Source organism: Stegodyphus dumicola, chromosome 4, assembly GCF_044657685.1.
Source record: "Stegodyphus dumicola isolate Sdum_Otavi_A_Nest chromosome 4, ASM4465768v1".
Lineage (NCBI taxonomy): Eukaryota > Metazoa > Arthropoda > Arachnida > Araneae > Eresidae > Stegodyphus > Stegodyphus dumicola.
In genome coordinates, this window is record NC_140771.1 from 100,682,605 (window position 1) to 100,707,146 (window position 24,542).

The 24,542-nt window shown below is 31.6% G+C and overlaps 1 protein-coding gene and 1 long non-coding RNA gene across 4 annotated transcripts in view; one reads left to right on the forward strand and one right to left on the reverse strand.

Moving 5' to 3' along the window:
* The window catches only part of Ogg1 (8-oxoguanine DNA glycosylase), a 32,002-nt gene extending 22,470 nt beyond the window's left edge, over nucleotides 1–9,532 (forward strand). For all 3 annotated transcript variants that reach the window (XM_085815266.1, XM_085815267.1, XM_085815268.1), the window contains exons 6-8: nucleotides 2,639–2,688; nucleotides 5,936–6,027; nucleotides 6,312–9,532. In XM_085815266.1, coding sequence (XP_085671392.1) covers nucleotides 2,639–2,688; nucleotides 5,936–5,992 — 107 coding nt within the window. In that variant the 3' untranslated portion in view covers nucleotides 5,993–6,027; nucleotides 6,312–9,532. The remainder of the gene's footprint in view (nucleotides 1–2,638; nucleotides 2,689–5,935; nucleotides 6,028–6,311) is intronic.
* LOC146997623 (uncharacterized) overlaps nucleotides 1–24,260 on the reverse strand; it is a 41,883-nt gene extending 17,623 nt beyond the window's left edge. Inside the window, exon 1 of the long non-coding RNA XR_015040726.1 lies at nucleotides 24,180–24,260. This is a non-coding gene — a long non-coding RNA (uncharacterized LOC146997623). The remainder of the gene's footprint in view (nucleotides 1–24,179) is intronic.
* Between the last annotated feature and the right edge of the window lie 282 nt (nucleotides 24,261–24,542).

The window sequence follows — 24,542 nt, forward strand, 5'->3', positions numbered from 1 at the left end:
GCAAACAGTAAATGTACCTGCAAGTCATGTTCTAAAATGTAATTATGAACTTGGTGGTGCGATACACACGTATTGTGAACATACATGTACAAACAAGAACTACAGTCGAACTTTTTTCATTGAGAAAATTAATTAACCTTTTGAAGATGGGATGGCCATTATAGTGGCCGTAGAGTCCTCTCTTTGAAAAGACGGGGTTGTCCACTTTAATGTCTTTTTTCTCCATGTCTTTTTCCTCCATTTTCCAGGCTGAAAAGTGGGGTGACATGTCAAATTTGACGTCCCTAGGGTTTTAACCACTTATCTCTTTCAAAAGTCTTCCTTTTGCAACATAGATGCACCCCTCTGAGAATCCATTAAACTACACACAAGAATCTTTGTTGCAAATAGGAGGTGATTTCTTAAAAAGGGGAAAGCATTCGGTTCAAGATTCCCCGTCCTTTAGTAGCTTTTACTGCTGCCAAAGCCCCGGCCTCTAAAGGTTAAGAAAAAAATTCTGAGAAACAATCTCCACAATACTCAACATGCGAAGCAAATAAAAACAATTTCTTACCAAGTTCCAGTCAACATTTGAAGAACTTATCCAATGTGATCTGACGCGTTCTCTTGACGAATCGCACATGAACGAAATCACCACAAACATCTAATGCAGCAATGGGACTGCCTTCATTTCCCTCCTACATGAAATACCGACACAAAGTTTCAGTGCATTTCCTCGCATCCTGTGTTGTCACTTGCACCAACTTATTATGCACCATCATCATCATCACTTTCTTGGTCTTCCAATGATGTCGTGTGTTTTGCTGCAACGATTGCAGCGTCGTAATCTTCATTTTCATCATAGCACTGAAGCTCGTTGTCAATGGATAAAAATTCTTCGCAATTTTGTACCTATTGAAGTTCTACATGTAAATCATCATTTTCACTTTCAATGAGCATGTCCACATCCATCTCCAAAACCAAGTGCTAAGCCACAATGAGAAAAACAGTTCTGATTTGTCTCACTGCTCACTTATCGCCAGCTGTCGGCCACAAATCTAACTGCTTGTAAGATGGTGACCTTTGCACTGACTTCGCTGGCTTTTGACGATGAGGTCAACAAATTTTCTTCAATTGCTTCAAGGATGTAATTAACCAACTTTGCACAATAAAGGGTCTTCAAATTTTTTATGATGCCCATGTCCATTGGCTGGACCAAAGCTGTGGTGTGTTCACCTCCCACCGGTTTTGCTTTTTTTGTGCACTTTAAGGAATTCCTGACCTTTGATAAAGCATTTTTTCCTGGAGAGCCGCAACTACAGATCCTCCCATATGTCGCAGACCACCTGTACATTGGGTGTAAAAGGCTGACTTGTGGCTTCTGTTCCTTATTCACTCTCACATTTTTTGGTCCAAATAAATGAATAATATTAGGCTTATGTACATAGGATTTGTTTCGGTTCTTTAGGATTTGGCCCAAAAAAGTGGCTGGTCCGATTATCCGGTGGTCCAATTAACCGGAGTCGACTGTATATATATGTACAAGATTTGTTATGACTTCCTTTTCCTGCTTGCAAGAAATTAAAATATTTTATTGGCTGCCAGAAGTGCTTTGGTGACATTTTAAATTAATTTGGCAAAAACTAAAAGGAATGCCATGGCAACCTTCAAATAATGAAAATCTGCAAAGTATAAGGGAAAATGACATTTATCTATCTTTATAAAAGTCAACTCATTAAACATTTGGTGCTGTTATAAAATACAATATTAATATTTTCTGAGTTTCATCTAAATTCAACTGTTTGTTACACCATCTGAAAAAAGTGCAAAAGTATATGAAGTTCTGAACTGGTAGAAAAGGAATCCTGGAACCACAAAACAAGTTTTCAACACAAAGACCTTTCTCCCTCCTGCAGTTTTTCGCTTACCTCTCCAAATATTTTACTTTTCAATAAACCGTTAGCCATATTTGCACTTCTGCTGATTATACAAAATTCCTTGGTCTTGAAGAAAAAATTAGCCGCTGCTTCTTTCCAGTTGATGCTGAGTTAAATGTAATTAACATTTTAGGGGAAGGGATAATAAAGAATCAAAAAGAAATATCCTGAAAATACTACTGCTAATTTTTCACGTAACCAAAAGTTAAAAGTGGTCATCATTTTATAGAGGAAAAAGTAATGAAAGAATAATGCCATGCAGTCTAAGGTCAATGTGAAAATCAAATATGTTGCATATTATAAATTATATCACAAAAAAATTACTCTTTCTTTTCCAGCTTATTATAGATTAAAAATAGTAAATACTGTAGAGGAGGAAAAATATTGAATTGGTGAGATTACATGGACAACTTTATAGTCGAAACATTCTGTAAATTTAACATCAAAACCTGCTGATTAAATTTGTTAATTTTGTCAATTAATCTTTGCATTTTGGTAGCTGAGGTGGCTGCTTTGATAAAGGGGTATAATTTTTTTTTATTCTTAACTCTCCAGAAATAATTTAATGATTAATCACTTGTATAATATAAACTGTGAACAACAACTTATTATATGTGTATACATTAATGTGCTGATTTAATTATCATTTGTTTTTCATGTATGTATATTTTTCATAATATTAAAAGATAATATTTAAATTTGTAATAACATTTTCTTTCCAGGATCTTTTTATAGAGAAAGATTTGGAAATTATGCAGGATGGGCTAATACGGTACTCAGTTTTGTTTTAGATATTCATTAAGCTATAAAAGCAAAATTTTGTATAATCTTAAAACAAGTTTTATATCAAAGATTAGAGTAAAAAATACAACAGTGGGCACTTATTATAATTATTTCCTATGTCTTCCAGAAAAAGGTAATTATAATGTGAGATTGCTATAGCAAAAAATGGATTTATATTATCATCAGTAGTGTTATCATTCATTTTGTTATAGAAAGGAAAATAAGGTATCAGCAATTTAAAAGAATGTTTTTTAACTCGAATATAAAAAATAAGTTGTTGCTTTTTGTTTGTTTGTTTATTTCGTTTTTTGCCTTTAATTTGCTGAACATGTGTGGATTCTGCAGGTTTCAGCATGATCAGTGTTAATGGATTTTTTTCTGTAAATATATTTCATACTGCTATAGTGATATATAAATGCTAATAGAATATTCACTTTGTAAATTTTATCATTGTTCAGTGCAGAAATGGTTTTTCTCAATAGAAGTTTCATATAATTATGTTTAAAACTTAAGATGACACTTTCATTAAAAGGCTGAAAATACCACATAATCTTTGGTGACATATATTCTAGTGTTTTCCAGATGGGCGTTGTAATTAATAATTACATAATCCATCGGGAAATCACTACTGCTTTCCTATTTTTATATATCTTTTGTTCAAACAATGCAACCTTTCCTCATGAGTATTTGCAATCCTCTATAAATTAACATTGTTTCTGCAAATTGCTATTATGATTTTAATATGTATGAAATATTGAGAATTTGTATAGGCATTTTTGTATTACCGCATGTCAGCAATTTATTGCTGGTATAAATTGAAGTAAAGTAATGACCTTAAATTGTTTTGTAAAAATTTGTTTAGAACCACAGTTCAGCATTCAGAGTGTTAATTGCCTTACATACTCATGTTCTATTTTCTCTGTCTTTACACAATTTTATGTAATGCTTGATCATTATGAATTTGTGGAACTTACCTTAAAATGAAATAAAGTCTGTCTGCTCTTTGCAGAATATAGCATATTTCTAGAAAACAAATATTGCAATCTTTCACATCTAATAAATTAATATTTCAATAAATAATGCATTTATTGGAGTGCAATATTCGCATATGTCAGAAAAGTGTTAAAATACATTTTAAAAAATTTGATTCAAAGGAAACCCCCATAACATATGCAACAGCTTTATGATTCATTAATTGCTGGTGTGAGGAACGAGCAGCTGCCAAGTTCTGCCAAAAGCAACTAGAAAAGGCAGGCAAAATGATTTGTTGATTGAAATAATTATCTACAGGAACTATGCCTCTTTGAATTGGTTGAAGCAGGAAATGAAAAAATTAGTAGTAGTATCTAATACATTGTGGAGTTTCACAAAAGCATGCTCACAAGAAATGAAAATACTTCTTCTAAATCTTAGGAGAATACTTCCTCCCCAATTAGTATTTTTTGGTATTTATCAGGAAACAAGAGAAATTTTCTTGCCATGGTCCCTAACTGTAGTGCTACCGCATTAATGAATGAAATAAAAAGACACATGAAAGATGGAATGACTATTTTTTCCAACTGTTGAAAGGGGTATAAAATGAAAGAATTGGAACAGTATGGTTATATTAATTGCCAAGGGAAACACAAATACAATTTCATTTATCCTGAAACTGGCAGAAAACATGTGAATAATATAGAATTCATCTGAAGAGCTGCAAAATAAAAAATATTGAGAAATATCTCACCATCATCTCAAGTACTACTTTACAGGCCCGCAGATTTTATGTGGAGGCGCCCCCCCCCCCAAAAAAAAGCATTCAGTTCTTCATCACTCTCAATCAAATCCAAATTTTTAATGATAATAAGTAATGAGCTTTTTGAGAATCATGAATGTTTTAACAGTATAAGAATTGAGTATCAGTTTTTGGTTCCCCTGAATTCTTCATCATACTTAATCAAATCTCAGTTTTTAATGATAGTAAATAATGAGCTTTTCGAGAATCATGAATGTTTTAACAATATGAGAATTGAACATCAGTTTTTGTTTCCTCTGTCAAATTTTAGTTTTATATGTAAAGGACCACATTACTTTTATTTGAGACAGTCATCTTGGAGAATATGAAGAAATGAGTGCTGCAGAGCTGAGTTTTACCATAAACTTAGTGTTACAGATCCATGTTTCTCTCATTCTATTTTCATCGTAATGAGATGTCTGTCAATTAGTCAATATTTAGTACTAACTTCTAAATCATAATTGAACCCATTCAGACCCAGTTTTTGAAAATCAGAGTGAGAAGTTTTCAGTTCATGTGAGAAAAGCATTGCATCTGCCCAATTCTAAAGCTGCATACCTAATTCATCAATGAGAAAAGCTGGATTCAGGTGTTATAGTGGAATAAATGATTCTGGCCTGTTATTATATGAAATATAAAAATAACAAGGCATAAAAAAAGGAAGGACTTGAGCCTTTTTGCAGCAGTTGGTATAATGGAGTAGTTACAATAATGAAAGATCATTGTAGTGAATGTTAATTGTATGCTGCAAATACTTCAAGAAATAGTCAGTTTTAATCAGTAATAAATTTGGATTTCTAATAGAATCAAGAAATGGTTTAAATGATATAAAAGGATATCTGCTAATTTTTACTTATCTCTAGTTCTTATGTAAAGCAGATAAGGGAAACAAAAAAAAAAAAAAAAAAAAAAAAAAAAAAAAACTGAATTCCTTTATCAAAAGTTCATAGTTGAGTATTTCCAAATTAACTCAAGTTAATATTTTCATTCTCTTTCTCTGCTCAATCTGTAGAATTCTGCTTTTCGATCTTTGTCAGTTGCTAACTTTTGCTGCAATAAGTGCAGTGGAGTTGAATCGAGAGGAAAAAAATATAAGCAAGTATTTTCATAAAAAAATTGCTGCAAGTTTAATTTTTTGAAATTTTAATTCTCATATTCATTTAATAATGTTTTAAAAAAAACGTTTTGCAACAAAACCTAAAACTAGCAAAGCAATTTATTTTTTTATTATATGTTTCAAATTTATAATAGAAAAAGTCATTAGTAAGTAAAAAAAAAAAATAATTTTCTTAAAATTCACATTTTTGCAATATTTAAATTTCATTTTAGAATATATTTATATAAAAGTTGAAATAGATATTTTCTGTTCATGCTTTCTTAATTTGCTATCCTTTATATTTATTTCCACTATTTCTGTTTGAGTAAAATATTAATTCATTTATGCATATATATAATATTACAGATTCTGTTTGCTGCTGATCTGAAAAAATTTAAAGATGGAATTAAAGCCACAGAATAACTTTTATTTTAGTCATCATGTATTGCTTTTATAAAGTAAGCATCACTGTATTTGTATAAAATTTCTGATGATAATGTTTACATTTAAAAAATCATGCTTTTTAATTTTTGTGATTATTTTGTAAAAAAACATTGCAATAGTTGCTTAAATTCAATTTATTTCTTAATATCATTAAATTTTGTGCTTATCTTTGCTATTAAGTGAAAAACTGACTAATTAAATTTGTTTTTAATTAAAAAATGAGGAAATACAGCTTAAAATGACAGATATATGTAAGAGTACCCAAAAATAACTGCAAGCGAATATTTTGTAATTACAGATTGTTCCTCTAGGCCTGGAATCAGCAACCATCTACACTTACTATGCCAAAACTTTCTTACAGCATTCTGAAATTCTGCATGTCACTGTCATAAACCACTTATCGTTCTACAAGAAACAATGCTTACCACTATGTTTCTACAAAAAACAATGCTTATAATCAACATTTATTAATAAGATTGGCAAGAAGCATGTTTAATTATTTATTTACCTTAATTTTGTTCTTGCTTCTCTTTGCATAGTTGCTATATGTCAGGACTGGACTTCAGCAATTTTTGGCTCGGCATACACTTCTGAATGATAAGTTGTTTGGTGACATCTGTGTAAATTCAAGACATATTTCACGTGTGAAAAAAAACTTGCTGACATGTGTAGCTCAATGTGAAAAGAGAAAAATGAGCAAATGCTTCTTTCTTCAAACACATGAAAGTTTCAAGCATAGATGCCGAGCACTGTAAGATTGCTGTAGAACTATTTGTACTGTCATGTTCAAGACATTGATCCTTAAGTTTGGAAGGCTTGCCCTCGTAATATAAGCTTTATTTTGAGTGCTTCTACGATATTGCAAGAGCTCATCTATGTAAAAGTTCATAATAGTTTAGCGATATTTAAGAAATACTTGTAATTTCTATTGATAATATCATGCTTAACTATTTGTAATTTTGATATGAATCTGTCAGCATTAGTAAAGTTCTAATAGGTTTTTGCCTTTCACCTTGAAAATGCTTGTTTAATACATTGAGATGTACTGTAATATCATCAGGAAACCTTCATCACTAAATTCTGGAAAATGTTGTTATTTGTTTATCAAGGAACAAGATTGCATCCAAAAATGACACAAATACATCCAGCATCTTACCTTGGCTAAGGCAGCGAATGTTACTGTACAGAGGGGAGGATTACCATATGAGCTCTGTATTTTTCCAGTAATGCTTAATTGTTTGTGAGTCAATGCAGAGAAAAACATTATGAAATTCACTGTTTAACAACAGCTTCCATTACAGCATATAGCTGACATGCAGAGCTGCATTTAGCTCACACACAAATTCTATGTATGTATAATGCAATGTAAGCACAATACAATATGTGATGGCCAGTATGATCTCCAAGAAGTTTTACAAAACACTTTTTAGTGCAAACTAAACCAGAAGCTCCATCTGTGGTAACACAAAATATTTTTAATATTAATATTTTGCTCTTCAAAGCAATTGAGAAACATGGAAACAGTGTCCTCTCCATAATTGTGCCATGAGGTGGGATGAAGAAGCCCAGTTCATCTTAAACTCAGTCGACGAGCCACTACAGCAACTACGACACATCATTCACATCAATGGTTTCATCATCAGTGACACTGAAAGCCGAAGTGTTTTGTTTATTTTTCTTCCATTTCTATTATATGCCTGTCCACTGATCTGATGAAGCAGTTATTTCCCGAATATGAGATAAGCTTATTTGTTTGTAAGATTAATCACTAAGTTCTGCCAAACTTGTTAGTATTTCTTTAACAAATTCTGCGTTTTTCATACCAACTAGCTGACTAATAGTTTACTTCTGATACCTGGAAACAATCCTGTTGATGGTTTTGGGTTTCCCCTTGGAATTTGCTTAATGTTTGGCTTTCTGCACTTGATGTTCAAATCAACACACTTTCACAGCCCAGAGAACAAAAAAAATGTTGTGTAAATATGTACTCACTAATCCAGAAAGCTTTAGAAAAATCAATATCTAATTTTGGTTTTTTAGCATACATCTGTTTGCTTTTAAACTGTCATAAGGACAAAGCACAAGGAAATGCTCATTAGAAGACTGAAACTCAGATTCATGTCTGTCATTGTACTCATAAGTCACACTGCATCAGACTGTAACTTCCTTAAAAACAAGCATTCCCAAACTGTTGCCTGCAAGCAGCATATAGTAACTTGCAGTGTTTGAAAACTGTACTGTTATTAACCCCATATATTTTGACTTAAAAAAAAAATGAAGTTTATGACATTGTGGATGTCTGTTGCCACATTTCTTCAAATTAATAAATATGCCTGACATTAAAAAATTTTACACTTTTTTAAAATCCTTTTTTTTTTTTTTTTTTTTTTTTTTTTTTTGCTATTATAGATAGTCCCCCATGCCACATACAGTGCATGTTCCTGGGTTTACCAACCCCTTCTGTAGGCCTTGTTATCTCAAAACTTCTTGCATCTATTTGTCAAGTGGCATCACTCTGAATAGAATGGTTTTCCTCAGTGTTGATCTGTATGTGATTCTGTTTTCAGCATCCTACCATTTTGTGACATGTGGCCACAAAGAATAAAGAGTTTGAGTGAAATTTTGTTTTCTGTAGAGGAAAACTGCAACTAAGACTTATAGTTTGGGTAAACCTTTAAATTTGATATTTTGAGTAAATCAGTTGTGATTTTCTAGATTCAAAACATGGTAACATTCAGATGTAAACTGTTACATCTTAGGCATCCAGTGATGAGAAAAAATGAAGGAAACATTGAGAAAATGTGACAGGCTACTAATGAAGTTCATTGAAAGATTGTTCACCAAATTATTAAGAATTGTTCCATCCAAGAGGGAAGACAACATGAGACTTCTCTCTCACTCATACTACTTAACAAATCTTCCTGCCCTGGGCAACTTTTCCCTGTATTCACAGATAGAGAAAGTTTTCAAAAAGCAGTTTATAAATAATGTGGCTGAGGTGTGAGAAAATGTGCTATTTGCCTTATTAATAATATTCTACATCAAAAGTTCCAGAACTTTTTTTGTGTTTACTATCATGGGCAAAATATTTGGAAAATCTATCAGTGCTAGTGGAGAGTACTAAAATATGCAGTAAAGTATAGTATAGTTGCTTAAAATCAGTCCAGGTTTTTGTTGATATCCTTTCGTAATCATCTTGATATGAATTTGCAAACCTGATGAATCACATGAAGAAGAGAAGAAAAATTGTATAATGGTTGTAAATATAGCATATGCTTATATAGTATTTAAAAACATTTACAGGAATGTAATAATATATAATGGAAGAAATATTAGAGAATTTGACTATTTCCAGATTATAAGTGTCATAAGAGCCAACTGCTGATCTTTTTGAATTTTTATTTTTTATTGTTGTATACGGTACTACTTCAATCTATCATTCCTGCAGTGATAATTTTCCCATATATATCATTCACCAATTTTATTCTTAAAGTAAATAAACTTATTTTTTCTGCATTCCATCCTTACTCAAACTATCTTTTCTGTTCAGCATTTTCCACATGAATTGTTTAGGGGGGAAAATATGTTTTAAAATTAGATATATATTTATAATTTGCATTACCTTCTATTTGGACTATAAATTGGACAACATTACTATTGTACTAATACTTCACATGTGATCCTGAGTTATGTAATTACATTATTAGCATCATTTCGAAAGTTATTTCATTGCAAGTTACATTAATTTTATTTCTGTGGCTTCATTCATTTCTATTAGTTTCCAGGGTTTACATTTCAGTTTTCAGTTTGGCTCTACAAGTAGCATGAAGGCTAGAGGTAATGATGAATAAGAGATGAAGCTAAGTTTAATTAAAATCTAACAAGTTTTATAAAAAGTTAAAAAGTTTCTCTGTGTGGAAATTAGAAGTGACATAAATTGTAAAAAGGATTTTAAGTCTCAAAAAATCATATTTTCAGTAGAAACAGAATTCACTAAAGAACTAAAAGACAGAATATAAATTTTTATTTAAAGTAGTTTAATAAGTGCTTTCATGTTGAAAATATTAAATGTTGTTGATTGATAAAATATTATATATTTTTACTCTTGGGTTGTTTTAAAAGTCATGATGCTTTTGTTCTATTTCTTTAGTGGTCCTTTATTTATATAAAGACTAATGATCAGTCAGTAGTATATTGCTTGTTTTGTTGAATAATATTTTGCTTTCTTTTAATGAGCTTCATAATTCTTTATTCACAAAAGAACCTAGCTTTATCAGTGAAAAGCTGAACAAGGTGCTGATTTACGTCCTCATCTGAATTGAATGTTATACCACAAAAGAAATTTTGAAGAGAGTGATGCAGGTAAAATTCTGAAAACACATTATCAGGAGAGTGTGATACATGTGGCAAAACTTTTTATCCAAACTCCAATAATTTTTGTCCTATAATTAAACTTGGGTGTGGTCATGTGTCGTCGGGATAAAATGCAGTTCCTATAGGATTAATGAGCTGTGGAAGTTTCTGGAAGATGGATTCATTGATTGTCCAGTTGACAACACACATTCACACTGATTTGTTGGCTTGTCGGTAGGAGCTTGGAAACAAGACCACACACAAGTTTCATTGCTAATAAAAATTACTGAAGTTTGGGGGGGGGGAAATGTTGCTATATGTATCATACTCATCTAACCTTGTTCCCTCAGACTTTTACTTGTTTCAATCTCTTCAAAACCTTTTTAATGGTATAACATTCAATTCAGATGAGGCCGTACATCAGCACCTTGTGCATATTTTCATTGATAAAACTAGGTTCTTTTGTGAATGAGAAATTACAAAGCTCATTAAAAGAAAGGAAAAAGTTATCAAACAAAATGGGTAATGTATTGACTGATCATTGTTCTTTATATTATAAATAAACGACTTTTGAAGAACATAAAAAAATGGACTTTTCAGACAACCTAATATGTGTAATAAATTTGGTTCCCTTCATCCCATTAAAAACTAAAAATCAAGGTGCCACTGCATATCCACCAAGATTATATGAAATATACAAAATTTTCTAACCAAAAGAGAAAATGTAGCTATAAATTTGCCCCCCCCTTTTTTTTTTGTCATTTTCTGCATAGAAATTAAGCTTAAATGAATAAATGCAGCCAGTAACAATTTTAAAAAAAAAAAAATTTGACTTTTAATTTGTCATCTTCATTTTGGATACTGGCAGTCTTAAAACAATAAAATCATGTAGAAATAACTGAACTGAAAGTTAATTATTGCACACGGAGTAAAAGATTCTTTCTTAACTGTAATGAGAAAATTGCTTCAGAGCTTCAGAAACATTCAGAGCCAAAAGATAGTCGAAAAAATCATCAGCACCATAAACAAAAGTTCAAAAGCAAAGCATCAAATATCTATAAGTGTAAAAATCCTGAATTGGGAAATATATAAAGTTTTAGACAATCTACTTATGTATATTATTGGAATTCTTTCTGCCATCATTATCCATCTAGGATTTCTTATTCTTCATGAATTGTATGTCTTTAATCTTTATGTAAAACTTCTAAAATAATATTTTTGAAACATAAACATATGTGGATGGTTTATTACAGTCAAAAGTCGTTAATCCGGACTCGTCAGGACTTCGACGATTCCGGATTATCGATTTTTCCGGATTATAGATCATCAGTTTAAATCTGGTAAGATGGCATGCAGAAATTCTAAAATTAAAAATATGAAACCGTAATTTATGAAATAAAGAACAATTATGATCTAAAGGGTAACAAAATTTGCATAAAGAAAAAGCTTAATATTTATTTGTTTACTTTATTAAACATTTCCTTCATTGTAAGTTGCTTCGTTTCATGTGATAATACTTTCTCTTTAATTCTACTAAACAGACATAATTTCTTGTTTAGTTACAAAGTTCCGCTGTTCAAGTCCTATAATTGCTGTGTTGAGAATACCGACTAATTTGTCAATCGAAATGTTTTCGTTTTCAATAACCTCTGGGTCACTTTCTTCACTATTGGAAGCGAATTATAATGACAAGGAACTTGATTTAAATCATATCAAAGACAGAGTACATCGAAATGAAATACTACACTTAGTAAGTAATTATAAGCCAAATAAAATAAAAACATCTGCTCTGAAGATAAGGATAGTGCTGACAAATCAACTTCCAATCCGCGGGGTGAAACTGATAAACAGATTTCGGATTTCAAAACATACTTTCGCTTTGTAGATACAAATTACATATTAGTAAATATATATCGGAAATTCTATTTGACATAATCGAAAGTTCAAGCCTACTTTTATGAAATTGCTCTAACAGTCTGCAAAAAATAATAAGCCGGATACAATTTTAAGATTAAGGAACAACGCAATCTGCAACATTAACTTAACTGAATTTGATAATTTTAGCTTAGCATATAACTCCGTTACACATTAAACGTGCATGCGCACAAACATATTCGCAGCCGTAAAGGTCTTACGCGCTCTCGTAAACACCTGTGCGCATGCGTGAACGCGACGCATACGCAGAAAGTTTGTAGCTTTGAGGTCTGGATTATAGATCATTCCGGATTATGGGTGTCCGAATTAATGACTTTTGACTGTATTTTCTTTTCTAGAGAACTAATGATGAAAAATATTGCAGTCACCTCTTGGAAGTACCATTGACATTTTGTATAGTATGAATGCACATACAGAGTTGCCAACTCTCCCGATTTAGGCGGGAGACTCCCGATTTTCAACCACTCTCCCGCCAACCCGATTTACAATATATTTCTCCCGACTTTTTCTTATTCTTAATATTTCTCACGATTTTTATGCAACTTGGCTTAATACTTTGTTATATGAATAAAAAAAGTGCTTTTGGACGTCTGAAAGCAATTGAATTTTCTCTACATTATATCTAAAACAAAACCTTGTGAATCAGATAGCTTCTGCTTTGTGAGTGAGAGCATTATACGTATCCAGAAACGTCATTCTCCAGTTCTCCAATAGGCTTCGAGCTCCACTGCGTGTCAGCTGGCATATATTAGCCAATGAGGACAAAGCAAGTTGTTATTTGGACGTTCTTTTTAGTTATTTCGTTCATTTTGTCCTGAGTTGTGTGAGTACACGTGGCTTAGGGAAATAGTTTTAGAAATTATCATCTTTTGTTACGTCTGCGAGAAAGGTGAAATACTCGTGTACGTTTCAAAAATCGTACACAGTTGACTTTCCTTCCATTATTTCCTCAAGGAAATGTAATAAATTTGCGATGTGTACCGCCTGTCGTTGCGAGTTTTCGATTTCGTATGTTGGAAGGGCAGATGTTCTCAAACGTGCATACACAAAAACACAAGGATAACATGAGTTGTTTTGAAAAAAACGAAAAATTAAATTTTTCTTCGGAAACAAAGGACCAAAAAGTTATTAATGCAGAATGTCTGTTCTCTGCCTTTTTACTGGAGCACAACCTGCTACTGAATGCATCGGATCACGCTGCAGTTTTATTTAGAAAAATGTTTCCCGATAGTGAAATCGCCAAGAAATACTCAAGGTGCAAGAATCAAAACAGGTGCAATTGTTAAAGAAATGGGTTTGAAAAATAAATCTTCAGTTATTGATTGCATTAAAACAGCTCCGGTCTGCCTCTCTACTGATGGAAGCAATAATACCGATTCAAAACTGTATCCAATTGTTGTTTCTTTTTTCGATCCAGAGTCTTCAGAAATTGAGTACAGTTTACTTTATGTTCCCACTTTATAAGGACATTTGACAGGCTTTAATATAGCACAGCTAATTATTAAAACTTTAAAAGAAAACTGCAGGCACTCTGGATAATTGCTTAGCACTTGGTGCCGATAATGCACCAGTATTGGTAGGCTTGGAAGGCTGGTGTTGCAGGCATCTTAAGAAAGGAAAATTCAGATTATGAGGTGCACCTGTCACCTCTTAAATTTAGCAGCTGAAAAAGGGGCAACTTCTTTACCAATAAATGTGGATGAACACATTGTTGATATTTATTATTATCTTGAAAGGAGTTCTAAAAGGAAGGAAAAATTAAAACAGTTCCAACAGCTGCATAACAGCAGTTTACAATTAGAAAACTTGGATGAAGTTATAAAATCAGCTACGATTGACACCCAGTGGAGTTTAATTGCAAAACTGAAAGGTGCTGATGGAATTTTAAAATATAGTGAACTGTCTAGAATTGTGTTGGTCATCTTGAAAGTTCCCTATAGTAATGCAGAGTGTGAGAGGATCCTCAGTGTTGTTGCAAAAACGAGGACTAAATTTAGATCTAATATTAGAGATAGCACATTAGAAAAACTTTTATCAGCGAAAGCAGGCCTACGTGGCAATTGCTGTGAACACAATGATAAAGTTTCTTTCTTAAAGAAAGCAAAATCTGCCACTGTTTATAACATTTGTACAAAAACTGATTAAAGAGGGTTTTTTTTTTTTTTTTTTTTTTTTTTTTTTTTTTTTTTTTTTTTCTTAAACGATGCGTGTAGTAAAAATTTTTTTTTATGTGTAAGGTATTTTTGTGTTGCTTGCATTTAAGAATTAGTTACTACTTAAAGTTCATTCATTATTAAAAACTATAATTTTATCATTTAAAAAGTCTTTTTAACATTGTGAAAAATCTCCTGATTTCTTAAAAAAATCTCCTGGTATTTGAGTGTCATAGGTTGGCAAGTATGCACATGGAATTACAATAATGATGCATGTCATTAAAGGGAGGATGTACTACAAAATGTTGCAGTAAAATTGTTAAACATAAAATTCCACACAAATCACATCTTGATTTTTCTTTCAGTAATTTGCAACAAGGATTTTGATTATCAATTTGTTTTATAAAATTCTAAGCTACTGGACTACAAAAATATACATTTTAGCAAAATGTTTATGTTATGTGTAAAGAATGATAAATATCTTAACGTACGTTTAAGATATAACACATTTTAAAGCTCGATTTCCTCATAACTAGTATAAATGTGAAAACTTTTATACTTCTTTCAATGCCCTTTATTATGTATCTGCTACTTTTATTTTATGTTCCAAATATTAAAATGTTTTAAATAAAATACATTTTTTATCGTCCATATAATACCGTAATGACACATAATACCAAAAATGAAAAATTTTAAATATACAGTAAACTCTCGCTACAACGATACCCGATACAACAATAACTCCCTCTACTACAATAATGTTTTGTGGTCCCAGTGATTTTGCATATAAACTAATGTTAATCTTCCTTCAATATTGCTATATTCTCTAGAACAATAAACCTCTGTAAAACGTTTTTTTCAATCTAAATTTCAATATTATTTTCTCCCTTTATAATAATATTTTGATTTTCAAATGCCCCCCCCCTTTTTTTTTTTTTTTTTTTTTGTTATTTTTTCCGTCTATTAAGACTCATTGTGGATATTCAGCTTATCCCTGAATAAATAGCTATTGTTCAGATTTCAAAACAGATGAAGACCACCCTTTTGGGAATTGGAGTGGGTGAGGGGGGGTGAAGTGTAAATGTATGCCTAGTCTCATTTCCCAGTAAGCTTTGGAATTCTGATAAGGTTTAAGGACATCTAGACCTGTCTGGTCACCTTGTCACAGAACAAGTGCCCTTTGTTAGAGGAACAGGGGGAGATGGAGGCGGGGTGTTGTTAAGTGACGTACTGAAAAGTGAGTTCAAAGGTTGTTTTATAGTCTTTATTGATTTTGAGTTCTACGCGAAACATTTGGTTTAAACTTTTCTTTCTTTCACGCGATATTGTTCCCTAAGATGGCAGGGCGAAAGCAACTATCTTTTCGAGATAAACTGAACGTTATAAATGATATTGATGAGGGAATGAAGCAGATTGATGCGGCTAAGAAACATGGATTATTGCAATCTACAGTTGCAGCATTCCTAAAGAAGAGAAGGCAAATCGAAGATGCTGTAACTTCAAATGAAATTAACCCAGAGCGAAAACGACTGAAAGTTACGACAAATGAAAACATTGATGCTGCTGTTTTAAAATGGTTTCAAGAGATGAGAGCAACAAATATCCCAATAAATGGACCTTTATTATGTGCAAAAGCACGGAAATTTGCAGCAATGCTAGGGAACGAAACTTTCAAAGCTAGCAATGGTTGGTTAATGCGTTTTCAAGATCGTCATGGAAAAACTTTCCAAGAAGTTCACGGAGAGAAAAAGTCAGCCCTGATAAACGAGAAAGAAATCTTAGAAAAGTATGCTCCAGAAGACATTTATAATGCAGATGAAGCTGGGCTGTTTTTCCAACTCCTACCCGATCGAACATTGACATTCAAGGGTGAAAAGTGTTATGGAGGGAAGAAATCAAAGCAGAGACTGACTGTTCTTCTGTGTACAAATAGCACAGGAACGCATAGAATACGACCTCTCGTCATTGGTAAATCATTGAAGCCAAGATGCTTTAAGAACGTGAAAAGCCTTCCCGTGGAGTATAAAGCAAATAAGAAGGCTTGGATGACGTCTAAATTTTTTTCCGAATGGTTACAGAAGTTAGACAATGAAATGAAGAAGAGAAAGAAAAAAATCGTTTTGTTGATAGATAACTGCAGTGCTCACACATCATTTCCAAAGCTACAAAATATCGAAATCGCTTTTTTCCCTGCCAATTGCACTTCAATTTTACAGCCTCTTGATATGGGCATAATTAAGTGCTTCAAAGGATATTACAGAAAACGGTTGCTGGACTCCGTACTTGTAAACTTTGAAAATAAAGTAGAAGACCCTTTCAAAGCTGTAAATGTCAAGGAAGCGTGTGACAATATTGCTGGAAGTTGGTGGGAAGTAACAGAAAAAACCATTCGGAATTGCTGGAAAAAGGGCCGGTCTTTGTGTTATGAAAGATAAAAAATCTGATAATGATGAAAATTCCATAGACAATGATTTCTCAGATGATCAAGAATGTGTTTTGCACATCAAAAAATCCGTATCCCAACTTGAGAAAACAAGCGGTAAAAAGTTTGGAATTAGTATAGAAGACTATTTAACAGCAAATGATGATCTTATGGTTTTCGCAGGAGTTACTGATGAAGATATTCCCTCTGAAATTACTGATGAGATAGAAAACAATGATGAAGATGATGATGATAATACAGGTCCATCGCAGTCCTTATTGTCATCCCAGGAAGCTCTTCAATCTGTGAATTCTCTACGGACATTTTTTTCAAGCCTTCTGTCGACAAATGAAGAACATTTTCGTGCACTAGACTCAATGCATACAGTATTGGTGAACTTAACAGTTAAAAAAATCAATAAACAAACAAAAATATTGGATTATTTTCAATAAAAAGTGTTTTCAGGTTTGTGAATATTTCTGCGCTTATTTTCTGAATTTATCTTATTTATTTATTTTTTTAGTATTTAAACCACTATTATTAGTATTTTACAAATTGATTTCTTCTAAATATAGACTTAAAAGTAGTATGTTATGCACCTTAAACTAATAATGATAAAAAAAAACTCTTATTAAATGCTCAAAATATGTGGGCTCTGGATATAACAATATGCCTCTCTACAACAATATATTTATTTGGTCCCTAAAATATTGTTGTAAGGAGGTTTCACTGTATATGCACTTTTTAATAATTTTTAGGAGAACGGCATAACAGTTGCTCATTTTAAACTCATTTTATTTTTATATAACTGAAAAATAATCACTTTGCATTTTTATAGCTTAACTAAAAAATGTAATTGCCTTGTAAATCATGTAATCTTTATTAAAAATAATAAATTTATATGCCAATAAGTCAACTTTTCCTTCATTTGTAACCATATATTTGTATAACATCGTAGACAGTAACATTTGCCGACAAAGTGGAAGTCCCATGTGTGGTCAGAGTAATGTGAGCATATGAACATGCAACTTCATTATGACAGCTTATTAAGAATTTGAAAATAGGATGATCCATGAAGGTGAAAACCTTTGTGTATTCTGTCATAGGATGTCCTATCGTGAGTGGTTCTCTTATTGATTCCAGATTGTTAAATGCTTCCCATGGAAGTCTTTACTTTACTTTGACTAAATACATAAATATTTATTATACTATTTATAAATGTAAGGTGCAGTGGCTAGCGCAGCAGCACCACAGGTCCGGGATTTGATTCCCGGGCTGGACAAGGTCAATTCAGCCTTTCATCCCTTGATTTCCATCACTTGGATAAATAAAAGGAGTACTAAGTTCACTTGGGGATTAAACACTGGGGTTTCTGTGACAAGCTGACCATTTGTCCAGGGCATACGCCTACGCACCCCGTGGCCCACTGTCAAGAAAGCAGATTTTCGGGCACAAAAAGCCTTAGCTCATTAGGTCTGTTACGCCACTGAGTTTAGTTTTTATTTATAAATGTAATTAGAAAGGAAGGATTTATTCATTCATTATATTCCTGGGAATGTGAAGAAATCTAGTTTTTAAATATTATAAATTTATAATGATTATATATATTATCTAATTATATAAAGATCTTAACATTTATTTGTAAACATAAGATGGAATTCTGTAGAATATATTTATAAAAATCTTTAAGCAAGAATTGTTCATACTGGAAAACGATCTATTTGAAAGTGTTGTAAAGCACAGTCTATGAGATGTGTACTTAAAAGCAAGTAGTAAAGTAGAATTTTAAGAATGTGTATTGTTGAAATCAAGGGTTAAAAAATTTTGATTTAGTTTGAAAAGAAGTATTTCCTTACATTTTATAATAATTTAGTTACAAGTCTTAAATAATATTAACAATTCCCCTTTTTTTTTATCCCTTCAGATATATTCATAGAAAGTTAAGTACATGAAAATCAGAAATCAGCAGCAATATTTAACATATTTCACTGTTAAAATAAAAGTTGCTCTAATTTGAAATGAACCAAACAGATGATCAATTATAGAGTGACTATGATTTTTGATTTAAAAGATGTCTCAAAAGCTGAAAATCATAGCATATTTCAGAAAGAAGCTCTGTAACTAGAAAAGAAATAATGCATAATTTTAATATTAATAATAAACTTTTTTTTTTTTTTTTTTACTTTTTGTAATCGTTAACTGAACAAAATCAAATTGCATCAAATTTTCTTTCTAATGTAAGTACCAAAGACCTGTGAAAACATTTCATTTAAATTACAAACTGTTCTGGGAAACTATAGCATTTAGTTCTATTCAGAATGAAATGTTGTTTAGACAGAGTCGTAGGTAGGGTTTTCAGCACCCAGGGACAACTGAAGATTTCGCGCCCTCTACTGCTTGCCAAGGATGGAAAACATTTAATTCTAAAATGTCATAACATTAGTTTGGCGCACCTTGGATTCTGCACCTGGGGACAGATGCCCCCTTGCCCCCCTCTAGCTACGCCCCTGTGTTTAGAAATGGAGTCTTTCACAAAATTAGGACACAGAAATATTGTAAAAAAAAAAAGAAAATAGATAGATTTATTCTTATATTTACGATGTAATTACAAAATGTTTATCTCCGATTTTGTCAAAAACTATTGATCTTAATGGCAACCAGTTCAGGCTTCTTCGTTTCCTACCTCCATGGCTGCAACTAACGAAGTAGTGGAAAACTTCCAGATGAAATTAAAAAGAAATTTTATTTAGTGTCAGAAATTATTTCTGTTTAGTATGTAATTACATTCTACATGAATTTTCAAGTAACAGTGAAATAATTTTACATGCCAAAGTTGCAGATGTTTTTCTCAAGTAACTGCAGTGTTTTTTTTTTTTTTTTTTTTTTTTTTTTTTTTTTCCCTAATAGAAGACATTTTTAATAGATTTGGAGTTGTGCTTTGCTTAGTTTTTCAAAGAAGGTACTGTTATTGCAACAGATAATTTACACTCATAATTTTGCAATTTATATTTAGAAAAACTAGAAGTTATAGAAAAAACAAAAATAGATACTTAATAGAGTATAATCAAAAAAAAATGGCAATAGAGTTTTAAAGTATAGTGAATTCTTTAAAATAATGCTAGCCTTCTTAATAATTTCCCACAGCAATGCATAAAATGAGAGAATTTTTAGTATTATTATTAAAACAAAAACTACATTCAGATCTAGCATGAATCTTGATACACTGAAAACAATTTTACTAATAAAAAACAGACTAGGGGGCAGTTGTTGGGCAAAATTATGATGCTTGTTTCTTAAAGAAAGCAAAATCTGCTACTGTTGTTAAAAATTATACAAACATAGTTTAAACTATTATTTTTCTATAAAATAATTCAAATAGTAAATATATGGATGTTTTATTGCACTTTCATATATTAATTAGATAGCCTTATTATGTTTATTATTTAGAAATATTTTTGTCATTGGAAAAATATTCCTGATTTTTCAGTTTGGCACGCCTGCAATTCTATTAATGCATGTCAAGCAGTGATAGTTTGCAGTTTCAAGACTTCCAAACTGTGAGACCAAAAGCTTTTATATCTTCTAACATTTCTAAAGATCTATCATTTTTGCCTCTGGCATTAATATAAAAACAAAATATAGCAAAGGTACTATCTATAAATTTTGAGTGAACCTGATAAAAACTGAGAAGCTGAAATTCTAATTCTTTACCATCTCCTTCTTCAAAATAATATTTTTTTGTATTATGGCTTGAAACAAATATAAGATATTATAATACTACAGCCTTAATTGTCTTCTTAGTAAGACTGAAAATATCTTCAAACACAACAAATAGATCTGGATTAGTAATGGAACAATTATAATAGAAATAAGAGGTGTATTGGAAGGGTAAAAAATTAGCTCTGAGGTTCTAGAATAAAATAGAAATCCATTCACTATGCTATTGCAGTTGATGTCTTTATTGCTCTTTTTCATTTTGCATATGAGAAGCACCAAAGTCTTCAAGAAAATAGTTCTTAGGAAAGGTGCTAAAATAAAAATTTGTATGTGAGTTTCTTGCAACTGTAACACATATAGGTACAAGAAATACACGTAAAATTCATTTATAGTTATTTTTGTCATCTCTATACCAGCACTGTTTCGTAAATCCCTAATGACAGGAAAAACTGAAGCTAGATGTTATTAAGCTTAACACGAGACTACTTTAATCGGTTTCCTTTTCCTAATTATTACTTAGTGTTTTATGAAATGCCTAAAAACCATGTATCAGTTCCAAGATTCTTCATTCATGTTTACTTAAAACTAGGCAATATAGCAACCTTGTGTTTGGCATAGATTTTAATTAAAACTCTTATCAATTTCAAATGTGAACAGGTTAAGGTTATGCAGTTTCCCCCCCCTCTGAAAAAGAGAGATTTGTGTCTGTTTTCCCTCAAAATTGATAAGTCTTAATTAAAATGTACAACAAACAGAGAGTTGACTTTTACATAATTTAAAATTTTTCTCTCATATATTTTTCTTGTCTCTTGGTGTAATCATGTTTTTTACCTCCCAAAGCGAACAAACTTATTAACATGTGTAAGAAAATAAACAAATAACAAAAATGAAGAAAATTTTATTTCATGAAAAATTGCCCATAGCAGAATGCATGTTCCTTTCAAAATTGTGAAAACCTGTTGAACAATACGAGACCCAGCCGATCAAATGTAATTCATAACATCTAAATTCGAGAGACATTCAAAGTAAAAATAAACACACCAGTCATTTGACCAGAGGTGAACACTTTTGCACATGGTCATTTTTTGGCTGTCTAAACTTGTTTTTTTCCCATAACATCTGGTAAGGTCAAGGCTGTATTCCAAAATAAATCTTATATCCTTGTAAGGGAAATTTTTAATCCCTTCATTACCTTTCAATATTGCCAAACGAAATATGAAACCAAAAAATCTGCAACGGTTGTACATGTTACTACTGTTGTTAACAATTGTAACAAACATGGTTTAAACTATTATTTTTCTATACAATATTTCAATATATAAAATTTAAATATATGAAAGTTTCTATATTGCACTTTCATATATTAATTATATTTTTTTTTTAAAAGTTTTTACTACTCGTATTTAAAAAATTACTTTTTTTTTTCACAGGGAAAATTTTCTTATTTCTTAAAAAGAATCACCACATTTTTTTAGTTTGGCATGCCTGCAATTTTATTAATGCATGTCAGGCAGCAATAGTTTGCTGCTTCAGAACTTTCAAACTGTGAGACCAAATGCTTTTATATCTTGTAACATTTCTAGGGATCTATCATTTTTGCCACTTGGATTACTATCGAAACAAAATATAGCAAAGGTAATATCTATAAATTTTTTAGTGGTGCTGATCAAAGCTGAGGAGCTGAAATTCTAGTTCTTTACCCCCCATCTCCCTCTTTAAAATAATATTTTATGGCTTGAAACAAACATCATATATTATCATACTACAGCCTGAGCCAGGGTTATCAATAATTGTCTTGTTAGTAAGATTGAAAATATCTTCAAACACAACAAATAGATCTGGATTAAAGAGATGTTTCAGAAGGGTAAAAAATTAGCTCTAAGTTTCTAGAAAAAGTAGAAATTCATTCACTATGCCATTGCAGTTTATGCCTTTATTGCTGTTTTTCATTTTACATGTGGCAAGTCTTCAATAAAATATTTCTTAGTGTAGTTATATACAGTCAAAAGTCTTTAATCGGGACTTTGGCGATTCCGGATTATAGATCCTCAATTTAAATCTGGTAAGATGGCATGCAGAAATTATAAAATTAAAAATATGAATCCCTAATTTATGAAATAAAGAGCCATTATGATCTAAAGGGTATCAAAATTTACAAAAAAAAAAAAAAAAGCTTAATATTTATTTGTTTACTTTATTAAACATTTCTTTCAATGCGTGCATGCGTAAAGCATACATTATGCATAGTCGAAGTTAGAAAATTGCAACCAGGAAACTATTTGATGTGTATTCGTGGTATTTATAATGACGAGGAATTTGATTTAAATCATATCAAAGACTGAGTACATTGAGATGAAATACTATATTTAGTAAGGAATTGTAAGCCAAATAAAATAAAAACATCTGCCCTGAAGATGAGGATAGTGTTGACAGATCAACTTCCAGTTCATTGCGCGCCGCGACGTGCCCCCCTCCCCCGCAGAGCAGCGATAAATAGATTTCGGAATGGTTAGAGAAACAAAGGATATGCCTTTATCCATTTTTTGCAGCACTTTTACTTTTTGTTTGATGGACATCGAAACATGCTTTCGCTTTGTAGTTCCTTTGGCAGCTCCAGAATCGGAAAATCTTTTTGACATAATCGAAAGTTTAAGCTTACTTTTACAAAATTGCTCTAACAGTCTGCAAAAAACAATAAACTGGATCCAATTCAAAGATTAAGGAAGAACGCAATCTGCAACGTTAACTAAAATAGATAAGTGTAGCTTAGCTTATAGACGTCCGTTATACATTAAATGCGCATGCGTAAAAATATGCATTGACGCACGCGAAGAAAGTTTGTAGCTTTGAGGTCCGGATTAAAGACTTTTGACTGTATATGTTCTTCCAAATGTAACACATATAGATAGTAAGACAACAGCAAAATTTATTTATAATTATTTTTGTCATCTCTGTACCAGCATTGTTTTGTAAATCACTAATGACAGGAAAAACAAGTTAAATGTTATTAAACATAAAGCAGGACTGCTTTAACAGGTTTTCGGAACTACTCTTATATGCGCCCCCAGTTCGGCAAACATTTTTGACGAGAAACTCCACGGTGCCATATTAATCTCTAAATTTTTTGTCTACATTTCAAACTTTAAGCCTAAAATGTCTCCAAAAACGCATTTTTCACACATGTGAAAACCAAGTTTTGAACATACAATTTAAGCTAAAAATCCGAAACAAAAAATTTAGATAGCAAAAACGTAAAGTTTCTAACCAAAAATATTTGACAAGAATCCATGAACACCGTGATATGTTTAAACTTTTAAAAAAATCTACAAATTGCACAATATAGGCAGCAAAGGAATCTACTACACACACCTCACTTTAATAAATTAACTTGACAATAAATTTCAAAGAATACATGCATTCTGTTTAAACTTTTAAAAAAATCTACGAATTGCACAATCTAGGCACAAATCAACAAAATTAACTAAAATAAATTACAAATAATTCAAAAAACAACAATACCAACAGAAATTCATAGTAAAAAAACAATGAACATGACATTCTACAAAATAAAATAAAATGCACTTACCATAATGGATGTTTTTTTGGACAGCAGAACGTAGCTTTAACATGCCGCCACGTACTCTCTATGCTATTTATATGACAGCCATCCGAAAAAATAGCTGTGTAAGGCTCAATCAATTTTATCACCGTTTCCTTACTTCTATCATGCACAACTGCTAAAAATAATCTCCCAGACCCTCTTGCAACCATGTCTCTCATTGCAACATAGGCCATTTCAAAACACGCACGACATGAACCATCAACCAATTAAACCAGTCCAGCAAAAAGGTTGCCATACAACACGCAATCACACCAAAAACCAGCGCAGAACACATATCACCACATTTGGTGATCTTAGGGCACATATATGAGTAGAGCCAGGTTTTCT